This window comes from Gymnogyps californianus, chromosome 2 (genome assembly GCF_018139145.2).
Source record: "Gymnogyps californianus isolate 813 chromosome 2, ASM1813914v2, whole genome shotgun sequence".
Classification (NCBI taxonomy): Eukaryota; Metazoa; Chordata; class Aves; order Accipitriformes; family Cathartidae; genus Gymnogyps; species Gymnogyps californianus.
The window spans coordinates 92,922,347-92,950,145 of record NC_059472.1 but is presented as its reverse complement, the minus strand read 5'-3'; the positions used below and the strand labels follow the sequence as shown (position 1 = coordinate 92,950,145).

General features: G+C 41.2%; 1 protein-coding gene and 1 long non-coding RNA gene across 2 annotated transcripts in view; one reads left to right on the top strand and one right to left on the bottom strand.

Moving 5' to 3' along the window:
* RIPK1 (receptor interacting serine/threonine kinase 1) lies at window positions 1-25,904 on the bottom strand. Its single transcript, XM_050891369.1, has 12 exons — window positions 25,876-25,904; window positions 21,130-21,341; window positions 19,288-19,441; window positions 18,677-18,814; window positions 15,655-15,883; window positions 14,654-14,803; window positions 13,296-13,372; window positions 9,999-10,089; window positions 7,152-7,715; window positions 5,373-5,444; window positions 2,978-3,130; window positions 1-2,033 (listed from the first exon to the last, which is right to left on the bottom strand). Exons 2-12 carry the CDS (start codon window positions 21,279-21,281, stop codon window positions 1,747-1,749), a joined length of 2,067 nt encoding a protein of 688 aa, XP_050747326.1. The 5' UTR covers window positions 21,282-21,341; window positions 25,876-25,904; the 3' UTR covers window positions 1-1,746.
* LOC127012918 (uncharacterized) overlaps window positions 22,675-27,799 on the top strand; it is a 65,881-nt gene continuing 60,756 nt past the window's right edge. The window contains exon 1 of the long non-coding RNA XR_007766040.1: window positions 22,675-23,003. This is a non-coding gene — a long non-coding RNA (uncharacterized LOC127012918). The remainder of the gene's footprint in view (window positions 23,004-27,799) is intronic.

Sequence of the window (27,799 nt, the reverse complement as noted above, 5' to 3'; positions counted from 1 at the left end):
TCTGTCTATTATGCTCAAGAGTTTATAGAAAATTTAGCATGCTGCTAAGTCAAAACAGTAAGGCAATGCAATAATTTCTGAGGAATTCAAAATATAAATATTACTGTGGTATATACTGATACACCCCAAGCTAGCCTCAGTAGCAAGTATGGGTTTTAGCATGCATTAACAATAAATATATAAACGCTCCAGTATCTGGGTGGATGACACACTCTTTGTATTGATTTCTGCTGAAGTCTCCGTTTTGGGGGCCATTTCCACTATTGCCTTGTGCTAAGTAGTTTTAAAGATGACAAATATGTTGGTGCTTGCTATTATTCCAGTTTCATTTTGCTTCTACTAAAATGGTGGCTGCTGTATCAAGGAGCAGAAATCCATTCCAACTACACTTCCATTATTAGCTTTTTTGATAATAACAAGAAGCTAATGAACACTTACTGCTTTATCTACAGCATAAAGAATGACCTGGTCCAAAACATCTGCTGGAAATATTTGTAGATTTGATGGAAATAGGAGGTATCTTCTTTCATAGGAAGAGTTCGGCATAATCATTCTTAGGGCATAAAAACTTACAGTTCAGTAATTCTTCTTTCATAGATCTTGCACGCTAAGATTATGTCAATACTAGCAAGTCAGAGTGGCAAGGAACATTCCCAGGTGCTGGGATGCCATCACCTATGCTACAGAGCTGTTCCAGTGTTCCCCAACATAACTTCAGTGCTGTGAAATAGCCCTTGCACAGTATTTTTGAGGTTTAAAGAATCTGCTATCCTGGCGGCAGGCTGCAGCATGCCAGTTAACCTCAGCACCCCGGAACATTCCCAGGCACGTTTAATTTACTAGTATAAATGCAGCCTAAGAGATTCAGAAATTAGTAACACTCTGAGCCCCCAGAGCAAGTAGGAGAACGTGTCTTCTGTCATGTGGTAATAAGGTACCTTCCCCTTCCCAAAGCTCTCATATTCCCAAGTTTTTAGTTTGGATTGCATAACGATTAAATTTTTTTCACTATTTCATAAAGCAGATGAGAAACTTACCATGTAAAATCTTTTCTACCAAGCAATGTAAAAATCTAATGCAATATTAACCTATGAAAGAAGAGTGTTTTATCAATTTTATACTTTTTAAGCCAAAAACCATTTTTGCTTTTTTTCACACTGCTGTTCTGCATAATTCTAGATATCTGTATTTAATAAACATTATAAAAAGATTAAAAAAATAATATCGTATAGACTTAGAGCAATCTGGGATAGTACCCTTGTAAGTATTGGCACTTCTGGCAAAACTGAGTTGATTTTATTTTCTGTCCAAGTTTTTCAAGGAGTGAGTTAGTCTTTCACATATTATTACTGATATATTAGCTTTGCTGAAATGACATGCTTTTGTTGAGAACTGAACAAGGGTACCAACGTGTTTCAAAACAGAATCTAGAAATTTTGTACAACACATTCTCCTTGAATTGATATTGGTATTGCGTGTTGTTGTTGTTGTTGTTGTTATCTTCAGACAATCATTTTATTCAGAAAGAAGGTGCTTATTTTCTTTTACCTTCTGGAAGACCAATTATCTTGACATGAACTTTTTGATTTACTGGAGGTATTCACTGAAAACTGCTTGGCAGAAAAAATGTGTTCCAAAAAGTCTGTGCAAAAAGGAGAGCTCCAGAAAATCTGTTCAGAATTATTACTTGTTATTGGAAGGTCTTCAGGAAAGAATACCCTCATTTTCCCATAGTTCTCAGTCAACTTATTCCTCATTGATTTGCATCAAACTAGTAAGGAGATCCAGTCTTTGGCAGCCAAAGAGGGCTTTGGCAAGCTTTCCAACTGTAGCGCCTTTGGAGCCTTCCCTCATTACCCACTTAAGCAGCATTTGGTAAACTTTTTCTTTTAGTCCATCTCGTTCATAGTCATGATCAATTTCATCAATCTCGGGATCACAGAAGCCCAGTTTACGAGCACAGTGCTTCCACTGTTTAGCCAACTTTTCTCTCACTAGATTCAGATGTTTCTCGGTCAGGATAGTAGTATTGTCTGCAAAAAGAAAGAGAGTATAAGAAAATGGCATTGTTTAACATTTCTTCTGCTCCTTTTGCTATCTCACCTGTCCTCCCCCAACTATTTATTGACAATATCTGGAGACAGAATTTTAGTGATACAATCAGAAGTGGGCTTCATGAAGGCAGTATTACCCAATGATGCCAGGAAAGAAACTCCGAGTCACAACACGTGTATTCACAGGTCAGTTGCTGGACTTGCTTTTTGATCTGAGGCTGTCTCAGTCTGTCACTTAAACCTGCAAAATTGAAAAGCTCCTTCCTAGAGTTCTTATACAGCTGACTGATATCTGTATGATATGTTTTATGTTCTGGGACACTATTAAGTTGTTTACTTAGGAATACACAGGGATAGTTTAATTCAGTATTAACCAATGACAATAAATTAAATTTCAAAATTTTCCAATTTCTACTCGAATGAAGTGGTCGTGGCCCCAAGCCTGTCAGAGTTCAAGAAGCATTTGGACAATGGTCTTGGGTATATGGTTTAACTTTTAGGTTGCCCTGTGTGGTGTCAGGCACTAGACTCTATGATCTTCATGGGTCCCTTCCAACTCAGGATATTCTATGATTTAAACTATGAGTCAGGTGAGGACCACCAATCCTAACCTTGCTTCTACCAATCTGAGTGTTGTTATTCCTCTTGTTCTTGATGCATATACCTCTATACTTGTATCTAGTGTCTCATAAGAGGTCATGAAACTACAGGACAAATGAGGTACACGGTATTACAGAACAGTATTAGCACAAACCCTTACTTGTTTTACACACTCTTAAGTATGTAGTAGAAAAGGATCCAAACAGTTATTTCTCAAGTATCAGAGGGAGAAAGCTGTACTGCTTTCATACATTCCAAACCAAATGATTCTCAGATAAATATATGGGGAGAATACATCAAAACTAGGGAGATACTTCTCTTACCAAATATACCCATTGCTTCATAATGCCTATAAGTTGCTTCTGTAGCAACAGGAGAAGTGCTGATGTGTTGATTGTGCTCTTCAATCTTCATGTGATTGTAGGATCCAATTTGAATTCCAGAACTGCTACTTATGTTGTACTTGATTGTATCTTCTGTATAAGGGAATTTAATACAATTATATAAACAACTGCATATGGTTCAAAATGTCAAGAAGTAACATAAGGAGGAAGAAGGTTCTGCTAATAAGGGAAGTGATTAAATGTTTTAATTGCATTCAATATAGAAATGGCCATTTATTGGCAACTGTGAGCATATTTTCATTATGCAGTGTGACATAAATGTACTTTAGTGAAAGCCTATCCTATTCTATTCTACGACAAAGTGCCATAACCAAGCCTTACATGCTGGTAGTTACTAGACTGTAAATAATGTTCCCTGCACTTTAGGAATGTGTAGTAGCAGACTCATTTTTTGTTGGCTAACAGCTTCAGGAGGTCAGTCTTTACTTGAAAGCGCTTTTTTTTTAAATCTTAAAGCCTTATTTCTGCCTCAGCTTTACTTTTCATAGATGTTAAGTTCAGGTTTACAGTTATGACTTCAAAGTTCTGTGAGTCTACAGAAAATCATTTCTAGTTGCTCGTAAGGTTTCTATACTCCATGTTATATTATGCTCTCTTGATGGCATTTCTCTGTTTCACAATGTATTTCATCCCTGCTATCTAGGAGCATATTCTTCAGTTGTATCTATTTTCACAGTGAATCACAGTGCACTACTTGCTCAGTGTTTGTTTCAACAACATTTCTCTCTCTTCTTTTTTTAATTTTTTTAAACTTTTTTTTTCCTCCCCTGTTCTGTACTTTTGGTTCTAAGGCAAGACTAGAATGTTTTCTGAGATACCTTACCAAAAAACCCTACTCTTTATTTTAAAGCCTGAATCCTCAGCAATAAAAGTCAACATGTATATGCACCAATTGCACAGCTAAATTGTGTGTATCTCTGGGAGCTTGCACCTCTGGTTTACTTGCATGTGACTAGTTAAACACACAATTTGGTGTCTTTTGCTTACAGTTGTCCGATTCCCACACATAACATGAAACTAAGTGACTATTCTAATCATATGAGGTGATGTCAGTTTTCTGTTCTCTTGACAATGTTTTCTGAACTCTGTTTGGATAATCATCCATTAAGTAGTCTAACTCTAGTTTAAATGGTGACTATCACAACCTGGGTCTAAAATTGAAGTATATATACTTAAAATGATAGACCCAAGCTCTGTATTTAATCACCCAAAATCATGGTTAGATGCACAAACATCCTTGTTACACACTCAACTGCAATGTGAAGTGTGGAAATCTATGGTCACATATGAGAACCTGACTAAATGCATTTAATATTTGTTAACCTGAAACTGCTAGTCAGAAATACTTATATGTATGCATGATTAGTTTCTAGAAGTTGCAGAAAAGGAATGCATTTTATCATGTCTCAAAATATTACTATTCCTGTATCCTTTCCTCTTTTTTTTTTTGAGGTGGAGGACCCAGGAAATACATTAATATTTTTAGCTAAAAAATGAAGAAATCTCATATGTTTGCTATTATCCAGTAGCAAAATGAATCTAGCACAAGATATGAAAACATGTACAAATACTTTGTCAATATTAACAGTAAAAGTTACTGTGCTTATAAATCTCCTTTCCCACGCCTCTACTCTTTGCTTGCTTGTCACGTTTGGGTCATCATCTAAAGACTCTAAGGGGCAAGACAAGAAGACAGAAACCTGCTGTTTCAAGTTTTCTTTGTAAGTGTAAACCTCTTACAAACTGGACAAGCCTTGAAAGGGTTAATTAAAGAGTTCAGGGTACCCCAAGCAACACAACTTGAAAAGAGCATATATTAACAACTCCTGAAAGACAGGACAGAATTCCAGGGGTTTAAGACAGTTGAACTGTAGAGGCCTGTGCCCCAAAGAAGGCTGATCAGCACAAAGCCTGCAGCTAGAGATTTGTATTAAAAATCCAGAGCAAGAAAGGACAGATGTCCCAAACGCATGTGTGGTTCAGGAATTGGGTAGAGTCACAGCAACTTGATGTTTAATCTAAGAAAGCGACTGGTTTAGGTGTACAGGAGATCTTACAATGCCTTCATGTTTTTAAAAGCTCTTTTACATAAAAGACGTCCTCAATCCATCAAATACACATTTAATGGCGTGTGCAGGTCCTGCTAGAGACAGGAATTATTTTTATGTACTGGTACTGATAACTTCAGCTATGGTTAGAGGTATTAAGCAATAACATAAATTATTTCAAGATTCTGAAGTTTTTTTGCTTTACTGATCAGGATGCAATGCATAGCCTGTTGGCTACCAGGACAGATGAAGGCTACAGCACTCACCTGTGGTTACTCTGGGTGCAGTAGGATAATATGTAAAAGTTCCCCTTGTGAAAGAAGTGGAATCCTTGTTACCTAAACAAAGAGGGAAAACAAAAAAATGTCAAAAGCATTATGTAAATAAAAAAGCAAATGTAGTTAAAAATGACTGCCATATTTGTATGAGTACATAGTTTGTGCTTTTAAATACAAAGAGATGAGAAGCTTTTTAATTAACAGGGTTGTATCTCCTTGTATAACTCTAGTTAAAGCTATGACCTTATTGTGGTTTTGCTCAGTGACTAGTAGCCTTAACCATCCTTGGATCCCAGCAAGGGCAATGGGCTTCCACATGGGTGTATGAATACCTGGCTAGTAGACGGCAGCGTGGGATCACAGCGTAGTTACGGACTGAGCTGCCTCATATCAGGTATTCAAATTGAAAAATACCAAACTCTCAAGCATGCTGCTTCTGCTTACTGCTGAGACTGATCGTGGTTTGTATTAGCATGCTGGTTGTGACCGGCTCTAGCAAAGGCATGGGACACCACTGCATCTTCTGCCGGTGGCAGTAATGTCTGGCAGAGATGTAGCTTCCAGCCCAGAGCAGTAATCGATTTGGATGCCCACAGATGAGCTCTACAACTCATGATGGGGTCGTAAGACTGACTGGGTTATGGTCACCTGACAAGTCAATGGAAGAGCTGCAATGCAGCTCTTCTGCTTCTCAGTCTGATATCTGCCATGCTATTGCACGCAGCCTCCCTATAATAACTGTTTTCTTCTTTCAAACAGAAGATTTTACTTTATTAGTGATGTCAACAGTTCTAATCCCTGCCTTCTGACATGACAGCTCTCAGATTCATTTCAGTAAATAAACTCACATAAACAACTAATCACAACCTCTGCATAAATAATTTAACAGAGTAACACCTTTGCGGCATTCTGCCTGTAAACAGCTAGGCATCCTTGATTTTCTTGTGAGACAATCTGGAAAAGACTGCCACGCTAAAAATATCCAAAATTTAGTAGGAGCAGGCTAACGTGTATCATGCTATCTTTAGTTCCTAAAAGTTACATCTTACAGGCTTCTAGTTACCATTTATTTATACTTTTTGCCAATGCTCAGTGTTCTCTTCCTTCTTTGTGTCCATACTTTTCTACTCCACAGCTCACTAGCAAATACCGACAGAAGCTCCTCATCAGCACCAAGCAGAGCTCTCTGGAGAAACCAGTTATGAGCCTTAGCTTCTTGTTGGCTCCCTGAGCTCAGGAGTCTCTTACCTTGCTGCAAATCAAGGTAAAAATACCCATCTATTTTCTGAAATACAACAAATGTTGTTTCTGCACAAGCAGAACCTATGGTATGAATGTTACATTTCTGAAAGTCAAAAGTCTTCCTTTGCTTTCCTAGAATGATTGGTAGCAGCTCTCGGTTTTGGTAGCTGCTCTAGCAGTATCTGCTGTCTGCTGTTACTTGGCTGGTAGCTGAAGAGTTAGGCATTGGGTCTGATGCTCCTCTATTACACTGATGCTTTAGAAATGGTTCACTTGAAGTTAACAGCCTGAAATCAGTGAAAGCAGCATAACGAAGTCAAAGCTAGAGCGTTTTAGTGACCTGAATTAACTTCAAGTAAACAAAGAGAACTTCATGAAATAAATTCACCTTTGCTGTATCATAGATCAACTGTTAGCAATAAGCAGGTGGTTGTTACATAAACTACAAAACACTCTTGGCCACTTCATTTTTAGAGAACAAGCATGTCTTCAGAAACATAGGTGTTGGGGAAGGAGGAATCTCACCCATTTCTGTGTCTGCATTCTTTGGATACCAGTTTACGCTGGTCTGTGACTGCAGGTTTGGGCCAGATTCAGGCACAGGAGGTTTACTTAGGCTAAAGGTACCGGCTGAACACAATCCATACAGACCCTCTGTGTTTCCCGTTACAAGACTGTTAGGGTTTGGCCCATAAAAAATATCTGCGTTTCCCTGTTTCGGTGTTGTTGCAGCTGGCTGTGGCCAAAAATACGGATTAGTGTTTGATCCTGTTTTTTCAGCTCTTGGATACAGTTCACTCTGTTGAGGAGTAGGAGATGGCTTTGCAAATGGATCGTAGGAAACTCTTCTTCTCCTTTCTTCCTCTCTCATTTCAGGGGTGTATACTACAGGTGGAACTGCTTTATCCATCCAGCTCCCGAATACATGGTAGTTGTATTCACGCTGAAGTTTTCTTTCTAGATTATCAGCAGATGTAAATGAGGTCTCACAGCTCTCAACAGGCTGGTTCTCAGGGGAGGCAGCAAACAGGGCTTCGTTAACCTGACTGGTCGTGGGACCTTGAGAGCTGTGTAGAGAACTAGGCTGATCTGAAAGGGAGGAAAATTAAATATTTGAAATACATCCAAATGCAAGTATATAACTTGTTGCGATGACACTAGAATCTATTAATCTACCTTTAATATTATGGTAATATATAAAAGGTGAAAATATAACATTACTTCCAGCATAAGCTGTGTTTTATTTTATAGCATGCCTTTACTGAGAACTATTACAGATTTTTATCTAGGAAGTACAGGCTTGTTTAAGCTATCAGTGTCAAAATCTCACTTAGTCAAGTGGTATCAGAATTCACTGCATGCTCTGCTTATATTGACATCAAGTTCTCAAGCGCTGAAACAAACAGTTCCTGGAGGCATTTGTAGGGTCTGATTTAATAGCATGTCTCCACTGGCATTAACTGAAGTTTAATCAGTGCAAAATTGGAGTGTAACAAGATGGAAAATAACACCACTGTAATAGGTGTTACTTCATACAGCACAAATAATTTGTCATTAAAGTCATGTTTGCAAATGATCATGTAAAATATCCCATCTGGGTATTTCGTGATGAATCCTTTTTGTCTATTTTATTCTTCATAGTCCCAAAGAATTTTTACATTTTTATAAGTAACACCTACCAGATAAAATACTGTGTCATCTACATCTTTCAAACTAATTCTCACTATCAAAGGACGCTCTACTTCAGTCTTGAACTAGACTGAGTTATGATCTGGATCATGCTGCAGCATTCCAAGACTAAACAAGAATGTAAAAATGTGCTTGTTACTACTTGTTCTTGTGTTTTTAAGGGTAGGACTACAGATGCTGTCTTAAAGTTCTGAAAGCTTCACAGTTGTCTAGGAAACATTATATACATTGCCTAAAGCAAAGGACTCTTACAGACCACTGTAAAATTGGAATAAAGCATATGTATGTGCCTCTGTTTAGCTCAGATAATGCCAGTGAACTGTGGTTTTGGGGTTTTTTTCTTCCAAATTACATGAATTCAGTCCATATTAGGCAGGACCAAAATTAGTTCCTTTTGATGGCTGTATATTGGTACACCTTCAGTCTGACTCGCTCTGCTTCTTTTGTTACTGCCGCTAGAGAGGGAGTGGGAGGAATAAGCTAATACAGAAACAACCTCATCAAAAGTGACAGCTATTAGCAATTCAGTATTAGCATAAACTATATGGCATCCATTCTCCAGGGCAAGCTTGAGATATACGAACAGATCCCGTGGGATATCTTTCACTACCACTGTCTGAGTAATGCCCATTGACTGGAGAAAAAAAAACCTGACTTTGACTGACAGGCTGTCAAGATAGTATCTTTCTGCAGTGTAGATTCCCAGTAAAGCCTTTCCTACTTAAAACACAAGAGTATCTGTCATCAGCTGCAGTCATACGTGACTATTTCTGCTAGGGAAATGTGATTATACTAACTTAAAAATATAGCAGTGGGGCTGCCCTACTAAGTCCATTAGTTCTACTGAAGAACAGTTATGGCAAACCTAGTTTTGGGGAAGATTTATTAGTTCTATGTTAAGTTTAATGTTATTCATTTAATAATGTCTTTCAAATGGTGTGAGCAAACTTAGCAGGATTTTATTTCTGAATTTGATATTGTCGCTTGTAAAACAGTGTGGCAAATAAGATCCTATATCTTTTGCCATTAAGAAACTTTGGGAAAAGAATTCCAGATACACTAGTACAAAACTGTAACTATATCATCACATATTAGTGAGACAGCTCTATTAAACCATGAAACATGCAACTCATCCAAGATTTGATAGAAAATATGAGAGAAAGGAGAGAAAAATTATCTATTAGTGCTCCTCAGATAGATTCCATAGAGAGCAAGATCATAAACAAAGGAACATGCTATAATTATGCATCCTGGTTGTATTCAGAGCATTCATAAGAAAGGCTGGAGTGGGAAAAAGGAAAGTCTTTGTGAAATTAAAGCCTACAGACCAAGCAGTTGGTGTGACTAAAAGGATGGGAAGAAAGATCAAATATGATAAGTAATTATCAAAGTAACCATTGAAAAATCTAATGTTAAACAAAATTTTTGGCAAGGGAGAGGAAAGCAGAGGAGTGTAAATTGAAATGGGTTCAAACTGTAGACTGTAGAAAATTCAAAACAGTAAGTATGACTTTTGGGAGCCTGGGAGCAAATTTAATCTTTTCAGTGATTACAATTCTCTCTGAAGCACTGAATAATTGCGTTTCTTCATAACCCCTTAATGGTAAGATTACTTACTTTGTACATGTACACAACTTTATCTTTGGCAGAATACACAGAATAATGATGTAGTAAGTGACTTACCTACTTGACCATTACTGGTATCTTCTGCTACAGCATCTATTTGAAGGGATTGCATCCTATTCAGCAGTTCATTTGACTCAGGCCACATTTTCTGCATGTAAGAAAGAACAAATGATCAAGTTGTAGGCAAAAGCTTAACCAAAGGGAATACCTGTAGAATAGGAAACAGCACAGCTTCACAGTGAAGTGACCTGGATGAACAGATTCCATGAATCTGTGGGAAAAGATCCCATACTCTCACAGAGAGCACAGCCTGACAGAAAATACCCATTGCTTTGCTACAGATGGGCAAAATCTTTTCTTCAATGAAGGGAGGAAGGACTGCAATGCAACTGCAGTATATAATACTCTGAGTTGGCCAAACAATACCCTTGCCTACATGAGTATGAGCTTAATCCAGACAGAGCGGTTTTGGATTGTCTGTCTTGGACTTAATAGCTAGACTTTCTGCAAGCAATCTTGGTGCGAGGATGCTGCTGAGATAAAGGCAGCAAACGTGCATCCTGCTTTGTGGATCTGTATTTAGTAAGTACATTCATCAACAGGGAAGAGGTGAGGAAGAAGATTTACATTCAGGTACGGCCACACTGACTTTTATGAAGAGTATTAGGAACAAGGAGTTCAGAGCAAATCTTCAGAAAGATGCAGTACAATTTCCTTTCTGTAAACCCTCATCCTCAGTTCACTAGAGTGAAGGCAAAATGCATTCCTGTTCTATTCTTTTGATGTTCCCATTATTCAGACTTCACTGGAAGTAAAAAAATTTTTTACCTGGAAAAATTATTTCTCAAATTCCCCCCGTGCTTCTTACTTGTAAAATAATTTCTAAAAGTAGGGTTGGTTTGTTTGTTTTTTCTATTAAACCCAAGAAGTACTTTCACAGATTAAAAAACAACTACTATCTCTTCCCAAAAAATCTACTTCCTTCTGAAAGCAAAAGATGACATTCTAAAGCATATTACAACCTTAGGTCCTTAGATTTTACTTGAGTAACTGAACTGCTTGAGCAAGGGGCTTGGACCAGATGACCTCCAGAGGTCCCTTCCAACCTCAACCATTCTGTGATTCTGTGGTCCTTTTAGTTAGGAGGCTGTGGACTCTGCTTCCAAAAAAAAAAAAAACCACACCTATGCCCAAACCCTCTAACTCATGTTCCTGGTGAAGCTGTACTAGTAGTTCACCACATTGACTTGCCTTGGATGTTGTATTCACATTCTGTGCCCTGATCAGAATGGATGCTTTCCTTCCTGAGAAAGTAATAGACTCATGGTTCATTTTCTAAATAGTCCTTTGGTCCCTATGATTTGAGAGGTATATTTGCAGAGAGCTAATGCGGCTAGTATAATTGGCCATGATCCTGATTTGGGGCCGCTGCCATAAATTAGACGTATATACTTCACATCATGAGTTAGTTTGGTCAGATAAGTCCAGGAAATTTGTTTCATCCGTTTCATTTTGCAAAACTCTATTGCTTTTTTTTGAACAGTCACTGGTGCTTCAAAAACATCACATGTTCTCTGAACCAGAAACTTTCATTTCCACAATTGCAGACTTGGTGACAGAAAGAAGCACTTTAAAGAAAACTGTAAATGAACGGTTTCACACAGGAAGTTGTTTTTCTTTTCTTAGTTAAAATAACTGGGTATGTACTCTTCTGAGCCTCACTTCACTGCAAAGATTAAACCCCTAATGCCAGGAGTTCTCACCGATAGCTGTCAGTACTACTGAAGTGAGTAAATTGATAAAATGTGTGATAAAAAGGTTCCATAATCAGCCCAATTGTTCAAGTTCTCATTCTCTTGTTTTCAGTCAGGAAATCATTCTTTCTATCAAAATTTATAAATCTACAGCCAGAAAAATATGAGAAAACAGCTTGGACACTCAGGAAAAACATCTTATTTCAAATTTTCCCTGTTGTTATTACTGTGGTATAGCTTTCTGGTCTCAAGCAGGCTGGGATTCATTAGACACTGCCTGAACGCAGGACAAAAATTACCAAGAATTTACGGAGTTTTTTTACACTTACTCCAAATCAGATTTGCACTTTTCAATCACTAGGAATAATATCTTATTTCATGAGTGAGACTTAATGGATGTATGAGGAGCTTTTGCAAAGTATTATCATAGAATCAGAGTTTCACTCGGGTGGGAATAGACCTTGGGGGACCTCAGGCCCACCTCCTGCTCAAAACAGGGTCACTTATGGGACCAGAGTTGGTAGCTCAGAGCTTTGCACAATTGGGTGTTGAAAACCTCCAATGATGGTGACTGGACAACCTCCTTAGGCAACTTGCTTTACTGCTCGGCTGTCCTCATGGGGAAAAGTGTTTTCTCTTACATCCAGTTTGAATCTCTCGTTTCAGTTTACATCCACTGTCTCTTGTCCTCCGACTGTGCACTGCTGTGAAGAGCTTGGCTCTATCTTCTCAATAAACTCCTCATAGGTAGGGGCAGGCTGCTATTTATGTCCCCCCAAAGCCGTCACATGTCTGGGCTGAAATAGCCCCAGTCCCTCAGCCCCATCTCATATGGCAGGACTAACAGGTGCTGAGCAGATCTGCTCGATCTGCTGCCTATGACACTGTTGGTACAGCCTGGAATACTGCTGGCCTTCCTGGCTGCCAGGCAGGCTGTGGCTGGTGCCCAGGTCACTGCTCACCACCACCCTGAGGTCCTTCTCAGCAGCACTGCTCCCTGGCCAGGCAGTCCCCAGTTGGCACTGAAGTCAGGGGTTATTCCAGGTGCAGCACATTGCATTTGTCCCTTCTGAATTTCACAAGGTTTCTGTCACCCCATTCCTCCAGCCTGCAGCTGGCAGCCTTGCCCTTGTGACTGTACTGACTGGTCCTCCTAGTTCGGTGTCACCTGCACACATTTTGAGAGTACGCTCCATCGCTTCCTTGAGGTCACTGATAAAGGAGTAAACCAGGGAAGGTCCCAGTATAGTAGACCCCTGCACTACCGCAGTTGTTACTGGCCTCCAGGTGAAGCATGACCCGTTAACCACTACCCTCTGAGACTCACTGTTCAACCTGTTTTTGTCTGCCCATCCAGACAGTAACATCCAAACTTGGATACAAGAATATTTTGGGAGACAGCGTTGAAAATCTTCCTAAAGTTGACATAAATGACATGCACTGCTCTCCCCTCATTCACAAATCCAGCCATTTTATCACAGAAGGAAATGGGGTTGGTCAAGCATGATCAGTCTCAAAGTGGCAGAATCTGGCCATAAGTGGGGTTGGGGAGAGGGGATGTGGGGAACTGACACTTTAAAATGTTTAGAAAGTTACTCACTTTTAACTCCTTCAGATCATCTTCAATATTTTTTCCTAGATTTTGATAGTAAAATGGCTTGTATCTTTGACTAATTTCTGCAAAAAGAAAAGAACTAAGTGAAAGTGGTTTTCAATGGAAAATACGTGACATATACTGTTAACAATTTTGATGGATAAGGATTGAATAAAGACTTGTATGAAGTCAGAAACAGGAAAATTATACATACATTTGGAACTGTTCACATGGCTCATTTAGCCTTAATATAGTAACAAGAACAGGATGATTTCTAGGGGGTTTTGTTGTTGTTGTATTGCTTTTTAGGGTTAAAGCTCTCTGTCTATGATCTGTGGCTGACAGCACCTTTCCCTGACTTGACTGGCCAAAAGACTGGTTGCCACATTTTAAGAAATAAGATACATTCAATTGCATTCAGCTATTTGATGAACAACTATCCCATCTCTGCTAAAGATGGAATTACTGAAATAATCTACTAACATGGTAAATATCAGTATTTTGCATATGGGAAAATTAGAAGCTAAGACCCAGTGCAAGCACAAACTCAATCCATTAGCAGTAGATTATGCGGGTTAAATATGGAAATAGTAGATGGGTTCCTCCTGGTATACAAATTTCCTCTGAGTATTTAAGTACATGCCTGTTGTATACAAAGCTCTTGGTGCCCCTGCCTAAATCCAAACCTCCATTTCCTGTTACGTTTAGGGGGGTTTTTTTTGTAGTTTGTTTTTGTTTTGGGGGTTTTTTTTTCCTTGTTGTTGTTTTGGGGTTTTTTTTGGGTTGGGGGTGGTTTTTTTTTGGCACTACAAATTGAAGCAGAAAGAAGAGACAAGAGAAGATAAAGAATTTTGATTTATTTGCTGAATGCTTTTAGTCTCCTTCCCGGACCATTCAGTCAAGACTTTTACTGACTGCAAGTGTCTTGGGATTTGATCATATGAAAAGATGATTAGCTAGTCAAAGGCTGTTGCATTGCTCATGGAAGGCTAAACGGGACAGCTTTCGAAGCTAGTTTCAATATGGTATTTTTCTCAGTCAGACCCGAGATGTACTATGTCCCTTGATGTTAGCTTTTCTGTAAACTTCAGCAGGAAGATTATACTATGCTGAAGACAAATTATCAGCAGCTATAAAGTGTCTTAGCTCCATCCACTCGCTAGTATTTCTGAAATCTGTAAATGTTGGACCAGATCCCATTTTTAGTCAGGGTACAGGGAGCATGCTTTACTTGGCATGTGAATTGATATTTCTGTTTTCAAAACAAAAAGTTATATTTTAAGAGGAAAACACTCAAGTTCGTTTTGCTGCATTACAAACTATGATGGACATGTAACAAAAAGAATCCCAAAGCAATGCCTTACCTGCAAAGGTTGGCCGTTTCTCTGACTCTTGCTCCCAGCATTGTTTCATTAAGTCAATAATTTCCACCGGACATTTATCACTGATCTCCTTTATGTCTGGTCTGCTTCCATTCATGATGCCAAAGCAAATCTGGGCTTCATTTATACCATCTGAAGAATAAAATTGCCTATTAGATCCTGATCACGGGTTTTGCTACATTTCCGTAGGGAAAAGAAATAGTGAAGCAGCTCCCTGTATGTTTGTAGATACGTAAAAGAAGATTTCAAAGAAAGATGACTGATTTACAGCTACAAATCTCTCATATTAGTGAATTTGAATCCACTGCCCTAACTTCCATGGATTAGAGATTTATTTTAAGATTAATAGATTTACTTTTATATGTAAGACATGCCCAGTGTGAGTAAGGGTGACAGATCTAGCTCTCCAGAACCTGAATCTCAGTTATGCTCTGCACTAGGTACGAACACAAAGATGGCCACACAGGCAACGTTTAGCCATTTAGTTAGCAAAAAATCCATTCAAAATTATAAACATGTTACTCCGGAATTCCACAGTCTGCTCCTATTGCTCTACATGAGCACGTTACTGCATGCTGAGAAATTAGCACAGCACAGCTGAGAAGTGGTAACTGGCTGTGTGACCATTCCTCTTAAAAGAAAAACCACACTTAACTAGCCCATCTTCGGAAATACTGTACATCAAAGTTTCCATCCTGGTCTGCCCAAGGTTTGTCTTAACTTCTGCCACTGAGTGCAGGTTTATGCCCACACCACGTGGATGTGACTAGATTGGGCTCATGCCTGCATTTCAGTTCAGATGTTCTTGTCCACGCTTAGAAGTCAGGAATGATGCAACCAATGCCTCTTACTGGCCAAGAGGCACCTAACAGGCGCTATGCCTGGGCACAGGCAATTTAATCTACTAATCTTAATTTTATAACTTTAAATGCTTAACATTTGTAACTTCATTTTGTGATAGAGTCCTTTTGGAAGTAACTTACATTCGTATGGCTCTTTGTTAGCAAAAATTGCCCAGATCACTATGCCGAAGCTGTAAACATCTGATTTCTCCACAGGTTTTATATTAAGACAGCGTAAATGCTCTGGGGCTATATAGAAAAGAGTCCCAGCACTGTTCTGGCAAGCGCTCTTGATTTGTTTCTGTCGGACAGTCTCTTCTTGGGTCAGCCGACTCCAGTTCTTAAAGGAGGCAACACCGAGATCTGCAATCTGAAAAATGAGACACATCAGAGCTAGGTGAAGAGGAGGTAAACAGGTATTTCATGCAGTGCTCAATTTTATAATGAATAGCTGGTAATAACTTATTTAAAAAATGAAACACTGCAAAAAATGCAACTACAAGAAAGGCAAACAAACTATTTGCCTTTTTATGGTTTGTTTTTTTTTTCCTAAATAAAGTATCACTGCCAACTGGGAACCATTAGGCTGAACCTTCATTATTAACTTAACTCCACTTGGAACAATCAAACAATGTAAGGAAAAAAGAAGTTTGTTTTTGCTTATATTGACAATCACGTTCATGATCTGCTTGCAGCGCTTGTGGCAGAACAGAAGATCTATATGAGAAGAAGCTAAGATTCAAATCCATAAGTAATCTATGAGATGGGCAGATAGCCTTCCTCCCTCACTGACCTTTCCATTTAAACTCCATTTAACTCAACTTCCTTAGATCTTCCTACTGAAAGGGGGAGGAAGAGGATCTAAAATGATGTGATGTGTATGGCAAAGAGACATGGAAAAGGATAGCATGGAATAAGTTAAAGCAGGGATACCTGGGTACTGTGCGCGTGACAAGGTGACGTTTCTGAAACCTTAGGGTGCAGTTTTACAACTAGACTAATGGCTGATGGTGAAGAAAGTAATCCTTCCCTCCTTTCCCCACAGCCTCCTGTTATGTGCTCCCTCTGCTCCTCCTGTTCCAGCACTGACGCTTACCTGACACTGAGAAGACCTAGTGCAAGGCACTCAAATAGCTTGCTGAATCAAGAGCTCCTCAACAGAAGGGTAGCACTGCCAACAAGGCAAATTGTAATCTGCTGCTTTGGCTTCCTAAATCGGGGCAGGGTGGTCAGATTAGCATCAGTGCTAACATAAGGGAACAGGAGGTCAACAGTAGAGGGAAAAATGGAAGAAAATGGGACTGCCTCTCTTGGCCACTGGCAGCTATCAAACTCAGTTGTGGAACTGTCCTGGGCTTGGCTGGGATAGGGTTAATTTTCACAAGAAGCTGGGAGGGGGCACGGCCGGAATGGCTGACCCGAACTAGCCAAGGAGATATTCAATATCATACTGAAGTCATGCTCAGTATATAACTGGGGGAGCTGGCCGGGTGGAGCGCTACCGTGGCTCGGGAACAAGCCGAGCATAGTATTCCGGGTGGTGAGCAATTGCATTGTGCAACACTCGCTTTATATACTCTTTTGTTGGTATTATTGTTATTATTAATTCTTCTCTCCTTGTGTTGTTCTGTTAAACTGCTCTTATCTCAGCCTGCGAGGTTTTACCTTTTTCTTCCGATTCTCCTCCCCATTCCTCCGGGGTGGGGGAGGAGTGAGCGAGCGGCCCCATGGTGCCTAGTTGCCGGCTGGGCCGAAACCACGACAGTAACCCAATCACTTCAGATAAAACTGAGGTGACACCTTGCCTCACTTCTAACTCGCTTTTCTTTTCTCTCTTGTTGCCTCTAACTAGCTTATTGTTCCTCTTGAGCTTCTGAAGCTTTGGGCTAAATTTAGAGGTCATGTATTCAGAGGAAGAGGAAAATGTAAGTGACATCCTGCTGAGGAAGTAGGAGTCCAAGTTCATGTCTACAAGTGAGAGGCAGTTTAATATGACAGAGGAAGATATGAAATAAATCTTCCTACATTTGCAGTTTCCTAGATCAACTATTTCCCTTTATAAATATTGGCAATGTTACACACATTCAAGCAGACAGATCATACAACAGCTGCCTTAAATTATACTTTTGATCAAGCTGCTTAAGGAAGTCTGATGTGATTCTGAATTTGATCCTAGGTTCCAGTTCAGTTTGCAGTGTGATGATAGCCTAGTTTGGTCCTGTCCATGTAAGCAAGCTGAAACCCAAAACCCCATCCAATTTACATTTAAAGCAGATAATGATTTTTTTTTTTTATTTTGGGCAAAAAAAATATAGTTTATACCTCTTATCTGCAAGCTGCTCATACTGCAGTAGGACTTGCTACTATATTATCTTTGTCAAACAACTTCTCACTAATTTATGTGTGAGAAATACCAAATGACAGAGCTCTCTTCACAGGAATTTATTCTCTAGTTTCTAACTGTAATGGGGTGATTATTTCAGCAACTCACCTTGACCAGAGACAGGACGTTTGATGAGGACTGCTGCAAATTCTACTCAGGTTTATTCAGCAGTAGGCTCTATATCTATGTGTCTTGATCCAAAACCTGACTAAAGTTAATAGAAGGGTTTTGGAATAGGCTTATAAACCATTCTTTGAAGTAGTCTCCTGCTGCTTTTTTTGTAGCTGCTGGCTGTCATTTAAAAATGATGACTAAGGGAAAAAAGAGGGAGACAAAAGAGGAAAAGATAATAGGCAAAAGAAGGAAAGGAATAAAAAGGAGGAGGTAAAGGCAGGAGGAGAAATTACAGCAATAAAAGACAAAAGACATGATCCACAAGACATTCTATTTTGTTTAAATCTCTACGTGTTAAGGTTTGTTTTTTCTTGCTAGCTGTTTTGTTATTTGTAGCTCATTAATTCTCAACAATATTATTCTTTTTTTTTTTAATACCCTTAGTGATTTTTTTTTTTTCACAGTTGGGGGAAGATTATGCAAATCTCAGGCTCAGAGATTGTATAGACCACTGTACTTCAGTGATCCACTGCTAACACTCTCTTAGCGATAGCTCGCTAGACTACAAAGGTGTTCATCTACCAATCACGAATACTAACCAATGCAGCTGGACTGGGTTCTTCAACCCATATCACCAGCTTTCTCCATTTATGTTCTAACAAATACCTTAATGTGGAAGTCTGTGTCCACAAGGATGTTTTCTGGTTTTAGGTCTTTGTGTATGCAGCCTTGCTCATGCAGATAAAGCATTCCTTCTGTGATCTCCAGCACGAAACGCCCTTTCACTGACAAAGGCAGTGAGAGCTAAAACAAGAAACAAGAAGTACCATCTGTTAAAAAATGCTACTACAACCATCAAATTAAAAAACAGTCCTTAAAAAAGTTTCTTTGTCAGTCCCAAGAGTACCTCTGCTCAAGCCATGGTAAAAAAAAAAGCTATGGTCCTTCTTGGATCTAAATTTTTGCATTAAAGTAATTCTAGAGTCACTCCATATTTACAAAAGCATTCTTCTTTAGCAAATTCTCCACATATCTGTACAAACACTCCTATAACTTTGAACCTATAACTGTGGTCTGCTCCTCTGTGATATGCAGGAAAGCCATAGTTGTCCTCTGCTGTCTCTAGAGAAGGCAGGGCTGCCACTGGCTCCTTAATACAGAAAGGAGAATGAGAAACTAAAGACTCCATTCTCTGGAGATGGCAGTAACATCCTGTCCCTTTCAAGCATCTTATCAACCCTAAGGAACAGCAAGGGATGAAGCAATTCACTGCTCACTTTCTGTAGCACTTTCATCATGTTCCCCCGGTCCACATACTCCATCACAAGTGAGTAGTTTCCGTCTTCCAAAATTATACCTAGTAGTTTTACCACACGGTCATGCTGCAGTCTGCGCATAATCCTGCCTTCTTCAAGGAGGGAAGCATTATATCTGTAAAACAGAAATTACACTGGACTTAGATGCCAGGCTAGAAAGAACACAGGGATGAGAATGCTGTTGCTTCATAATGAAAATAATGGCCACAAATGTCAACATCCCTAGAGCCACTGTAAGATGAACCATACCTTCAGCTGGTTTTGAATTGATACAGCTTTGTTCATGCCAGGTTATATTCTCTAAGTCTCTGCTCAAATGCCTTGTAAAGAGACTGTCTGCATAGCCTGATTTTAAGGCCTGCTTTTCAGAAAGTGCATAAGCATTCTTTTTGTAGGTGTACTGCTGGTTGTCTATGTCCAAACCCCTGAACTGGGGTGGGATCAGGACAGGGCAGGGCTGAAAGAGCCTTTGGACAAGGAGGATCAAGACATGCTCCACTACCTCTTGTACAGGAAACTATACAGGTGTCTTTCCCAAAGGGCTGGTATTCACGTTCACATTCAAAATGGATTTATTACAGGGGCTCCACCCACATACTGGATGATGATAACATTTACTAATGATTACTGGTTTAGGATGAATTCAAAGCCTAAGTCTTTACCTGGGCCTCAGCACAACCCATCAATAGTCACAGGTACACAGCTGGGAGCTCACTAAGGGTGTTAAAGAAGGATGGTACCCATTATATTAAATAGAAGAAGGGGTGGTATTTTTACTATTGGTCCTGTTCTAGTCATTGGGCAAAAGGATATAAGAAAATCTTGAGACTGTTGCTTGCTAATGCTTTCCTACCCTGTGACTTAAAAGGAAACTGCTTTCTCCCTCTGTGTTCCTCTGTAGTATTAGAGAAGAAAGTGGTTGTTTTGTTTGCATTAGGCTCAGTTATAAATTTGCTTAACTTTTGGTTCAATACTTTAAGGAATAACAAACTTATGAGCCTGTGTAGTAATAAAGTAAAAACACAAACCCAAAAATAAACCTGGCAGGCTTGTCCATTTTAACTGTGTTCATCCCAAACTGTCACTGCAGTCTGCAAACTACTAGAATCTCTTAATTTGCTTTCCATTGGCAAAATAAATAAATAATTTATTTATCATAACCCAAACTAGAAGAACATGGGTTTTTGTCTCTCTCTAGTGGATGACTCATGGGAGAGTTTTAGGATTGTTATGGCTCTGAGGCAGTAGAGCTGCAACACGACCTGAATCCACTGAAATCAACAGCTAATTCAATCCTTGAATTAAATCAGTGGGCTTGGCTCACTCTGCTTTTTCTCAAGGGAGAGAGGGTTACATTGTTGGTATTATACATGTGGGGTTGGAGTCCTGCTGATAGCTCACGTGTATTTAGTTCCTAGTGGGCATCTACAGCTGGACAATTGTATTGAAAATTGATCTGCAAGCTTGAAAATATCATGTGCCCACTGAGTTCCTGCATTTCCTTAAGTATGCAAGCGTCTCCTTGATTCTTAACAATTCACAGTAGTGCTCACCTTGCAACAGAAAATGGGAACTTCACTGGAACAATGAGTTAAAACTAAAAAAGTTGGCTCGTGAGGGGAAAAAAAGAAAATTTGCAGGACAGCTGCTAGTATTGTCTTAGAGTATTTTCCCCACATACAGTATCTCCAGAATCCAAAGATCTGAAATTATTACACTTTATTTAGATTCATCTCCATTGAGTTTAGAGGATTCCTTAGACTAACTGAAAGATAAAAATTAGAACTAAGATCTGTAACTTACTCAGCGCGCTGGGGTCCTGTATACACTTTTTTTAATACTACATATCCATGTTTCTTGTGAAAGCATAAAGAAATTGTTCCAAATCCTCCAGCATCTAATTGTTTTTTTTCAAGCAAATCCTGGGTGTTCATGTAGATGTCTTCCAGAGACATGTTTGGAGTCTTTGTGGCTTAACAATTAAAACAAAACCAAGTACCCTAGTGCTTCTGGACCTGTAGTATAAAGGAAGAAAAAGAAGTGTCGTTATCAGGCATTTAGCTGTTCCACTAAATAAGTGTCTATGTAAGGAGTGAGACACAAGCATATACTCTTGTGACCCTTATGAACAAAGGGCCTCAGTTTGAAACCAAAGATGCTGTGGTTCTCACAGGATCTGACCTAAAGATCACAATGATTTATCCTGTCAACCCATTACAGTTATATTAAGTAGCTGTAAAACCTGAGGATCTCAAAGTGCTGTTCATAAATAGTTGTTATCCATATAATACGCAGTAGATCAGTACTGTCCCTACATTTCACATGTGCAAAAACTGAAACCCAGAAAAATCAAGGGCCATAGTCCCAAAGGGAGGTAGGGCCTAATGATTCTGATAGGTATCTCGTTTTCTAAATTGCCTGAACATGGGCCTGTCAGGTGCCCAGATACATATATAACTCTAAGCTACCTTTTAGGCATCTTTGCAAATCCAGCTCTAAAGGGTTTGCTTGAAGCTTAAAACAAACAAACAAAAGGTTTCTCTGGAGGGTGAAGCAGAAAACCCAGCTTCTGTGGGAAACTTATTTTCACAGCTGTCTGAATTTAAGGAGACAAGTGCTAGGAAGGACTGTGGTGGGGATATGAGGCAACTTCTCCCCCGCCCCTCAAAAAGAAGAGGAACAAAGAAATTGTGAAGGTTTGCAGTATCTCGTAAGTGTACCAAGAGAAAAAGAGAGCTTGGGGGAGCCTATGAAATGGGTAGATAAGTAAACTCCAGTGGATGCCAGAATAATTTTAAGCCTTTGATAAAGCTGTGGTGCTTTCTTGCCTAATATGTCTCTCAGGAGGTAAAACCTTAAAAGAAGGCTATACAGCCGGTACCTTCAGCACACGCCAGCAAGCTGCGTTGCTAGCACAGGTGCAAGCCAAAAGCTCTGGTTTTTTTCTCACTGAACTTTTATCTTAAGCACCTTACATCAGGTAAGGAAAGAGTTTGCTGAGAAAAGACCAAGTTTCCATTCCTTGTGGGTGACCACGACACAGACATACAGAGCTCGGAGAAAGGCACCATTTCAAAGTGCCACTATCAGCAATAGTAGATTGGCTCATTTGCGTAATTAAGAGCTCTAAATAGTGTAGCAAAGGGATTCCCAAATTTTTCAGACCAACAAGTGACTGCTAACTCCTGTAAACTACTGTGCACCTGTATCATTGAATCTCTAATTGAAAAGATTGCTTAATGTTGTTATGAACATCAGCTGCAGCCTAATTACCACAGCCTCTTTCTGGAGCCTGGGAACTAAGGAGGTAGTGAAAGTGTCTGTAGAAAGTAGGTGTCTGAGGGAAGAGAGATGTTTATGTGCAGACCTGGAAATTGCCTGGTCAGTTCAATACTGACAAGCCAAAATAGGGAAGAGTAAACTTAATTAAAAAAAAAAAAAAGTTGTGCCTGTAGAAGAGAGAAAGCAAGAGCTTCCTCTTCCAAGTGTATATATACTCTATGGGCTGTTGTTGTATAGACAGGGAACATCCTCTCTACATCCAGAGTGGTGTGCTCTCTTCAGAGTTTTCTTCTTTGGTCTTCCTGACTTTGAAAGGATGCACATTTTGTTTTGCTGGAGTGCTAGCCTGCGTTATGAGCACAGGACTGAGGATGCAGCTGCATTCTAGTAAGAAGGTAAGCTCTGCTGTGCCTAATAATTGTTAGGGCAGAGGAGATTGTTGTTGTGTTTTGTTTGTTGTTGTTGTTTTTTAAATTCCTTTACAGTTAATCAAATAGCTGAGTAACAAATGACTTATAGCAGTGCCAAGAATACCCACTGCTGCTCTCGTAGGTGACCTTTCATCTCCCTGGAAGTTTCTGGTGATGGTTCTCTGGCCTTCTTGGGGTGGTGCTACTGATTATTGTGCAGATGGGGTGGGTGTCACAGGTACAAAGGCCTGAATTCAGTTGTGAGACTTTAACGTGACATGAACTAACATCTTGCTTCTTTATCTGGGGTCTTCTGTTCAAGAATTGCTTCAAAGTCACATATCTATGGTAATTTTTCCATGCTAACAGTAATTATGTATCTAGGTAGTAGTTATTCTTGTAAGAATTGCATGTGCTCTTCTTGTGAATGCAAATTAGATGTGTATTTTTGAATGCTGAATCTCTAAAGTTGCATTAATACTATTGATAGCTTAAGGCTGCCATTCAATACCCATATAACTTGACAAAAACCAGCCCTGCCTCAAACTGCAATGATGTAGCACATTGTTCCCATTTACATTGCTAATACCTGTTCCTACCAAGCAGCATGTAATCACTGTAACCAGAAGGCTTGGAAATTCAGAAGAAGCAATAACTTCTGAAATCATAAGACATCTGCTGAAACGAGCTGGATAACTTTCAACAGAGGGAATTCTCTCATAAGATGGGAGGGAACCCTCTCTTTGGGCATGCTCTACTATTAGAATGCTACTACTTTTTTTTGTTGTTATTAAGTAGAGAGGTACTCTGAGTAGAAGCTCTGTGATCTTAAGACTTATTTCAAACCCAATGTTTTTTGTAGGAAGGCAGGCAATCTCTAGCCAGGTTTTTAAGCAAAGACTACATATTTTGGTACACTATTTAACATGAGGTATTGGCTGATGTTACCTGGAAATGTCAGATGATCCAGAAATCAAGGAGTGAAGCTCAAAGGCTCAAGTTCATTCTTACCGCTTTTTACTGAGATACATGGTGATTCAAATGTATCCTCAGTACCTATGATATATAATGTCTGCACTGGTGTATCTGTGGTTAAGAGAACAGAAATTTTGTAGTTTGGTTTAGCCTAACCTTACAGAAGCTACGCGTACTTCTAGGGGTTAATTTGTGTTCTGTGAAGTAGCCCTCATCTGTATACTTGATTGATTACAAAGCAATTTTTTTTAATGTACTATTCTGAACATCTGTATTGGGGTGGGTTCATATTTAACAAGTGCCAACACGTATTATGAAAATTTTGAACACTGGTTGCTAGAAGAGAGGGATTTTTGCCCACTAATACGTTTGGGTTTTCTTTAGAGAGTGGTAAAAGTGTAATAAGTGGGTTTGTGGCATTTTTCTTTTTAACGCCATGGTTACGTTCTCCCCTCTAACCCCCAAAGGCCACATAAACTCTCAAGAATCACAACCTGGTCATTAGGTCATATCGAGCCTGATCACCATTCAAAAGCGGTTTGCTCTAGTCCAATCATATGTGACTGATCTGATGTAGATCTCGTGTAGCCTGCACAGTTAAGGAGAATTGCTGAGCACATTAGCACGGTAATATGAAAAAAGGTCACACAGTAATTGCAGCCCTTTTGGTCTAATGATACAGCGCACCAGTTCTTGAGAGGTGTTACAAGGTACAATCGGAGAAAGCGAACAAGTTTGCAAGCACCAAAACTCATGGCCACTTAGTTATCAGCCAGGGAGGGAGGAGTTATCCCCATGGAAGGGAGTAACAGACAGGAACCAAACCTGGTATCACTGATATGGGTAACAGGAGATAAATGGAAGGGTCCCTGCAGCTGAAGGCAAAAATACTGGATGAGTAGAAGATGTTTCAAAAGCTGTCAGTGCATCTCAACTCTATTGCTGTAACTCTCACAACCCACTCCGTCTAAACCTTTCCCTTCTGCTAAGGGTTTTCAGCTGCTGCATCTTTTGACTGAGGAATGATTTTTTTTTTTTCTTTTGGAAATAGCAAAGAAAATACCGGTGTCAGATGAGCAGCAAGTTACAGAAGGGATCCCATGGGAACGTGAGGAGAAGCTAAGACAAGGGACGCAAAGGTGTTCGTGAAACACGAGCTTTGGTAGGACCAGAGCAGAGGGAGGGTGGAAAGGGGAAAGGAGGAGGGGGTCTGTGCAGCGGCTTGCACCAGTACAACTGTGCCACAGTCGGTTCTGTTTTAGAACAGAAGTGGTCACAAAAATATGTATTCTTGTACGGGAATTAGAACAGGCTGTCTCGGCAGAGGCACCTCGTACTGCCGTGCCTGCCAGAGGAAGGCGCTAGCCGGTGCCGGCCCCTCCCTGTCAGGCCGAGCTCGGCCCCTGCAACCCATCTGGCTGCCGCCGCGCCCTGGGCAGGGAGCGCCAAATGTATCCGCTCGCCGTGGCCTCGGCAGGAGACGCGGGGCCGGGAAGCCCTGACGCGGGTTTTCTCTGGCCTAGTTCCTCGTTGGCCGACTTGACGTGTCGTCCTTCTTCTCCTCCTCCTCCTCCCGGCGGCTTCCTGCCGCCGAGGCCGCCTCTCCTCGCACGCACCGCTCCCCGGCCGTGCCGCTTCCCGTCGCGGCGCCCCGGGGTTCCCCGGTGGCCGGGCGACCCTCCCCAGCGCAGCCGCCGGCGGGCGGGGAGGGCGGGATGCGCCGCAACCCCGCCGGGCCACCTCGTCCCGGGGCCCGTCATCCCGCCGGCCCGGCCCCGGCAACCCCCCGGGATCCGGACCCGGCAGCGGCGGCGCCTTCGCAATATGGGGGCGGCGCGGGTCCCCCTCCCAGCCCCCCCGCTCCCGGTCCGCGGTGCTTTACCGTGGCCGCGGTCCGCTCTCCTCCGTCCTGCCGCCTCGCTCGGAAGGGCCCGGCGGCGTGCGGGTGCGCCCTCACCGCCCCTTGCGGAGCGCCCTGGCCCCGCGGCAGCGGGAGGAGATCCCGGCCTGCCCCGCCCCGCCGCCGCGCCTGCTCGGAAGCAGAGGAGGGCCTCGGGCTCACCCAAGGGCGCCGGGGAGCTGCTGCTGCTGCTCCCGGGGCTGTAGCGTGATTCGGTCTGTGCGACCTAACGCACGGCCTCCACCGGGAAGAAGGGTGTGAGCCGTGCCTGCCCGAGCCGGCCGGGCGGCCGTACCCAGCGCCTCCCAGCACCGCTGCCTCCCTCCGCCAGCTGCGGAGCCGCCGGCGCCTGGAAGGAGTCAGCTCCCAGTGCCCACCCGCCTGTGTGAGCGTGGTGCAGACTACGAGTGGTGCAAAGCCGGCCACGTTACCGAGACTGACAGCAGTTGGGAGTTCGATGTGTGGTGGAAATGCGTTTCTTCGTTGTGGTTTTGGTGCCGAAGAGGCAGCTTTTTGTTCAGGAAGGGTGGAGGCAGGAGTTTCTGTTTGTCAACAGAGTAACTGTAAGAGAGAACAGTCCTGGGGACAGCTGCAGAAATACATAACCTAAAAGGACCACCGTAAACCATCTAGTCCATCCTCTTGCGGAGGTCAGGTGTATCTAGGGCATCTCTGACAGATTTTATGTAGTTTGTCATTGTCCTAACAGCAAAGAAGATTCCATAACTAACATATTCTATTATTATTTTTGGGAAAACTGTTCTAATATAGAAATGATGTCTAATACAGCTTCTTTACATAAGACTGATCCCTTTGCCTTTCCTCCAGTGAAATTATGGTGATGATGAGTGTCTACACTCTTTGCCATGACCTTTCCCATTCTGGGGAACTGTTGCATTCCCCACGGTGCTTTGCAGATGCTGTGGAGTTCATGGCTCAGTACTACCAGAACAGCAGCAGCAGATCCATGTGGGAGGGCAATAGCAGTCCACAACTTGTGCTTAAGGGAGGGAGCCTTTCTAAAGCTGGAGGGCAAGCCTGATAGTGATGACAGAATGAAAGTGGTCCAGGAGCCTGGTCCTGTTTCCTGGTGGAAACTGAGGCTCCAGACTGTCATAGATCTGGAAGAAGCACAGTGGCCACAGAGGGTTTGATTTAATTCTGTGGTAGGCCCCATGGTGGATTTTGTGGATATGGTTCCTCAGCTGTGGAGGACTTCTGTGGCTATGTTTGTACCTGTCCTATTCCTGCCACATACAAACAAAACATTAGCAAACAAAAGAACCCTATTCACTATTATGAGGCCTTTGCGATTTACATGGGTGCACTGGTGTGTAATGCTGGCATGTTCTGGGCCTCTGGCCCTCTCGAAGTACAGAACTCGTCCTTTATTTCTCCCTGTGATGGTCAGCAATGTAGTATCTGAATTGCTAAACTGCCCATGTACCCTTATCTGCCCTTCTAGGGGAAGACACAGTCTGATTTGTGCCTTCTGCCGGCCAGCATGTTCATCTGCGAGGGGCAGGTGGCTCCTACCTTCCAGCTTTCTGAAACCTGTCTCTTTGGAAAGACAGATGGGAAACAGTAATATGCGGGTGGCTGCAGTTTTGGAGAGGTAGAACAGCCTTGGTGATCACTTTCAAGCTGAAGTTTTCTCTCTGAGTCTTGAGACAGTTTTCTGCACCTTGTTGGACAAACAGAACAAAAGGCTTCTTTCCAGCAGCTCTCAAAAAAAAAAAAAAAAAAAAAAGCTGAGTGCAATTATTTCCATTCTAAAAAAATGTTGGCAATGGAACTGGCACATGCCCAGCGCATCCCCATTTTCCACTGATTCTGGATCAGCTGGTATTGAGCCGGAACAGGAGTTTAATGCTCCGACAGCTCCAGATGCAAGGGCTGATCACAC

Excerpts from the sequence above, each read along its gene's own strand:
- RIPK1 (XM_050891369.1), bottom strand. The coding sequence starts at position 21,281 with ATGTCTCTGGAAGACATCTACATGAACACCCAGGATTTGCTTGAAAAA. Across the intron at positions 15,884-18,676 it reads ACACAGACTTCCACATTAAG|ATTGCAGATCTCGGTGTTGC; the intron begins GTATTTGTTAGA and ends CTCATTTTTCAG. Across the intron at positions 5,445-7,151 it reads GAATGCAGACACAGAAATGG|GTAACAAGGATTCCACTTCT; the intron begins GTGAGATTCCTC and ends CTCTTTGTTTAG.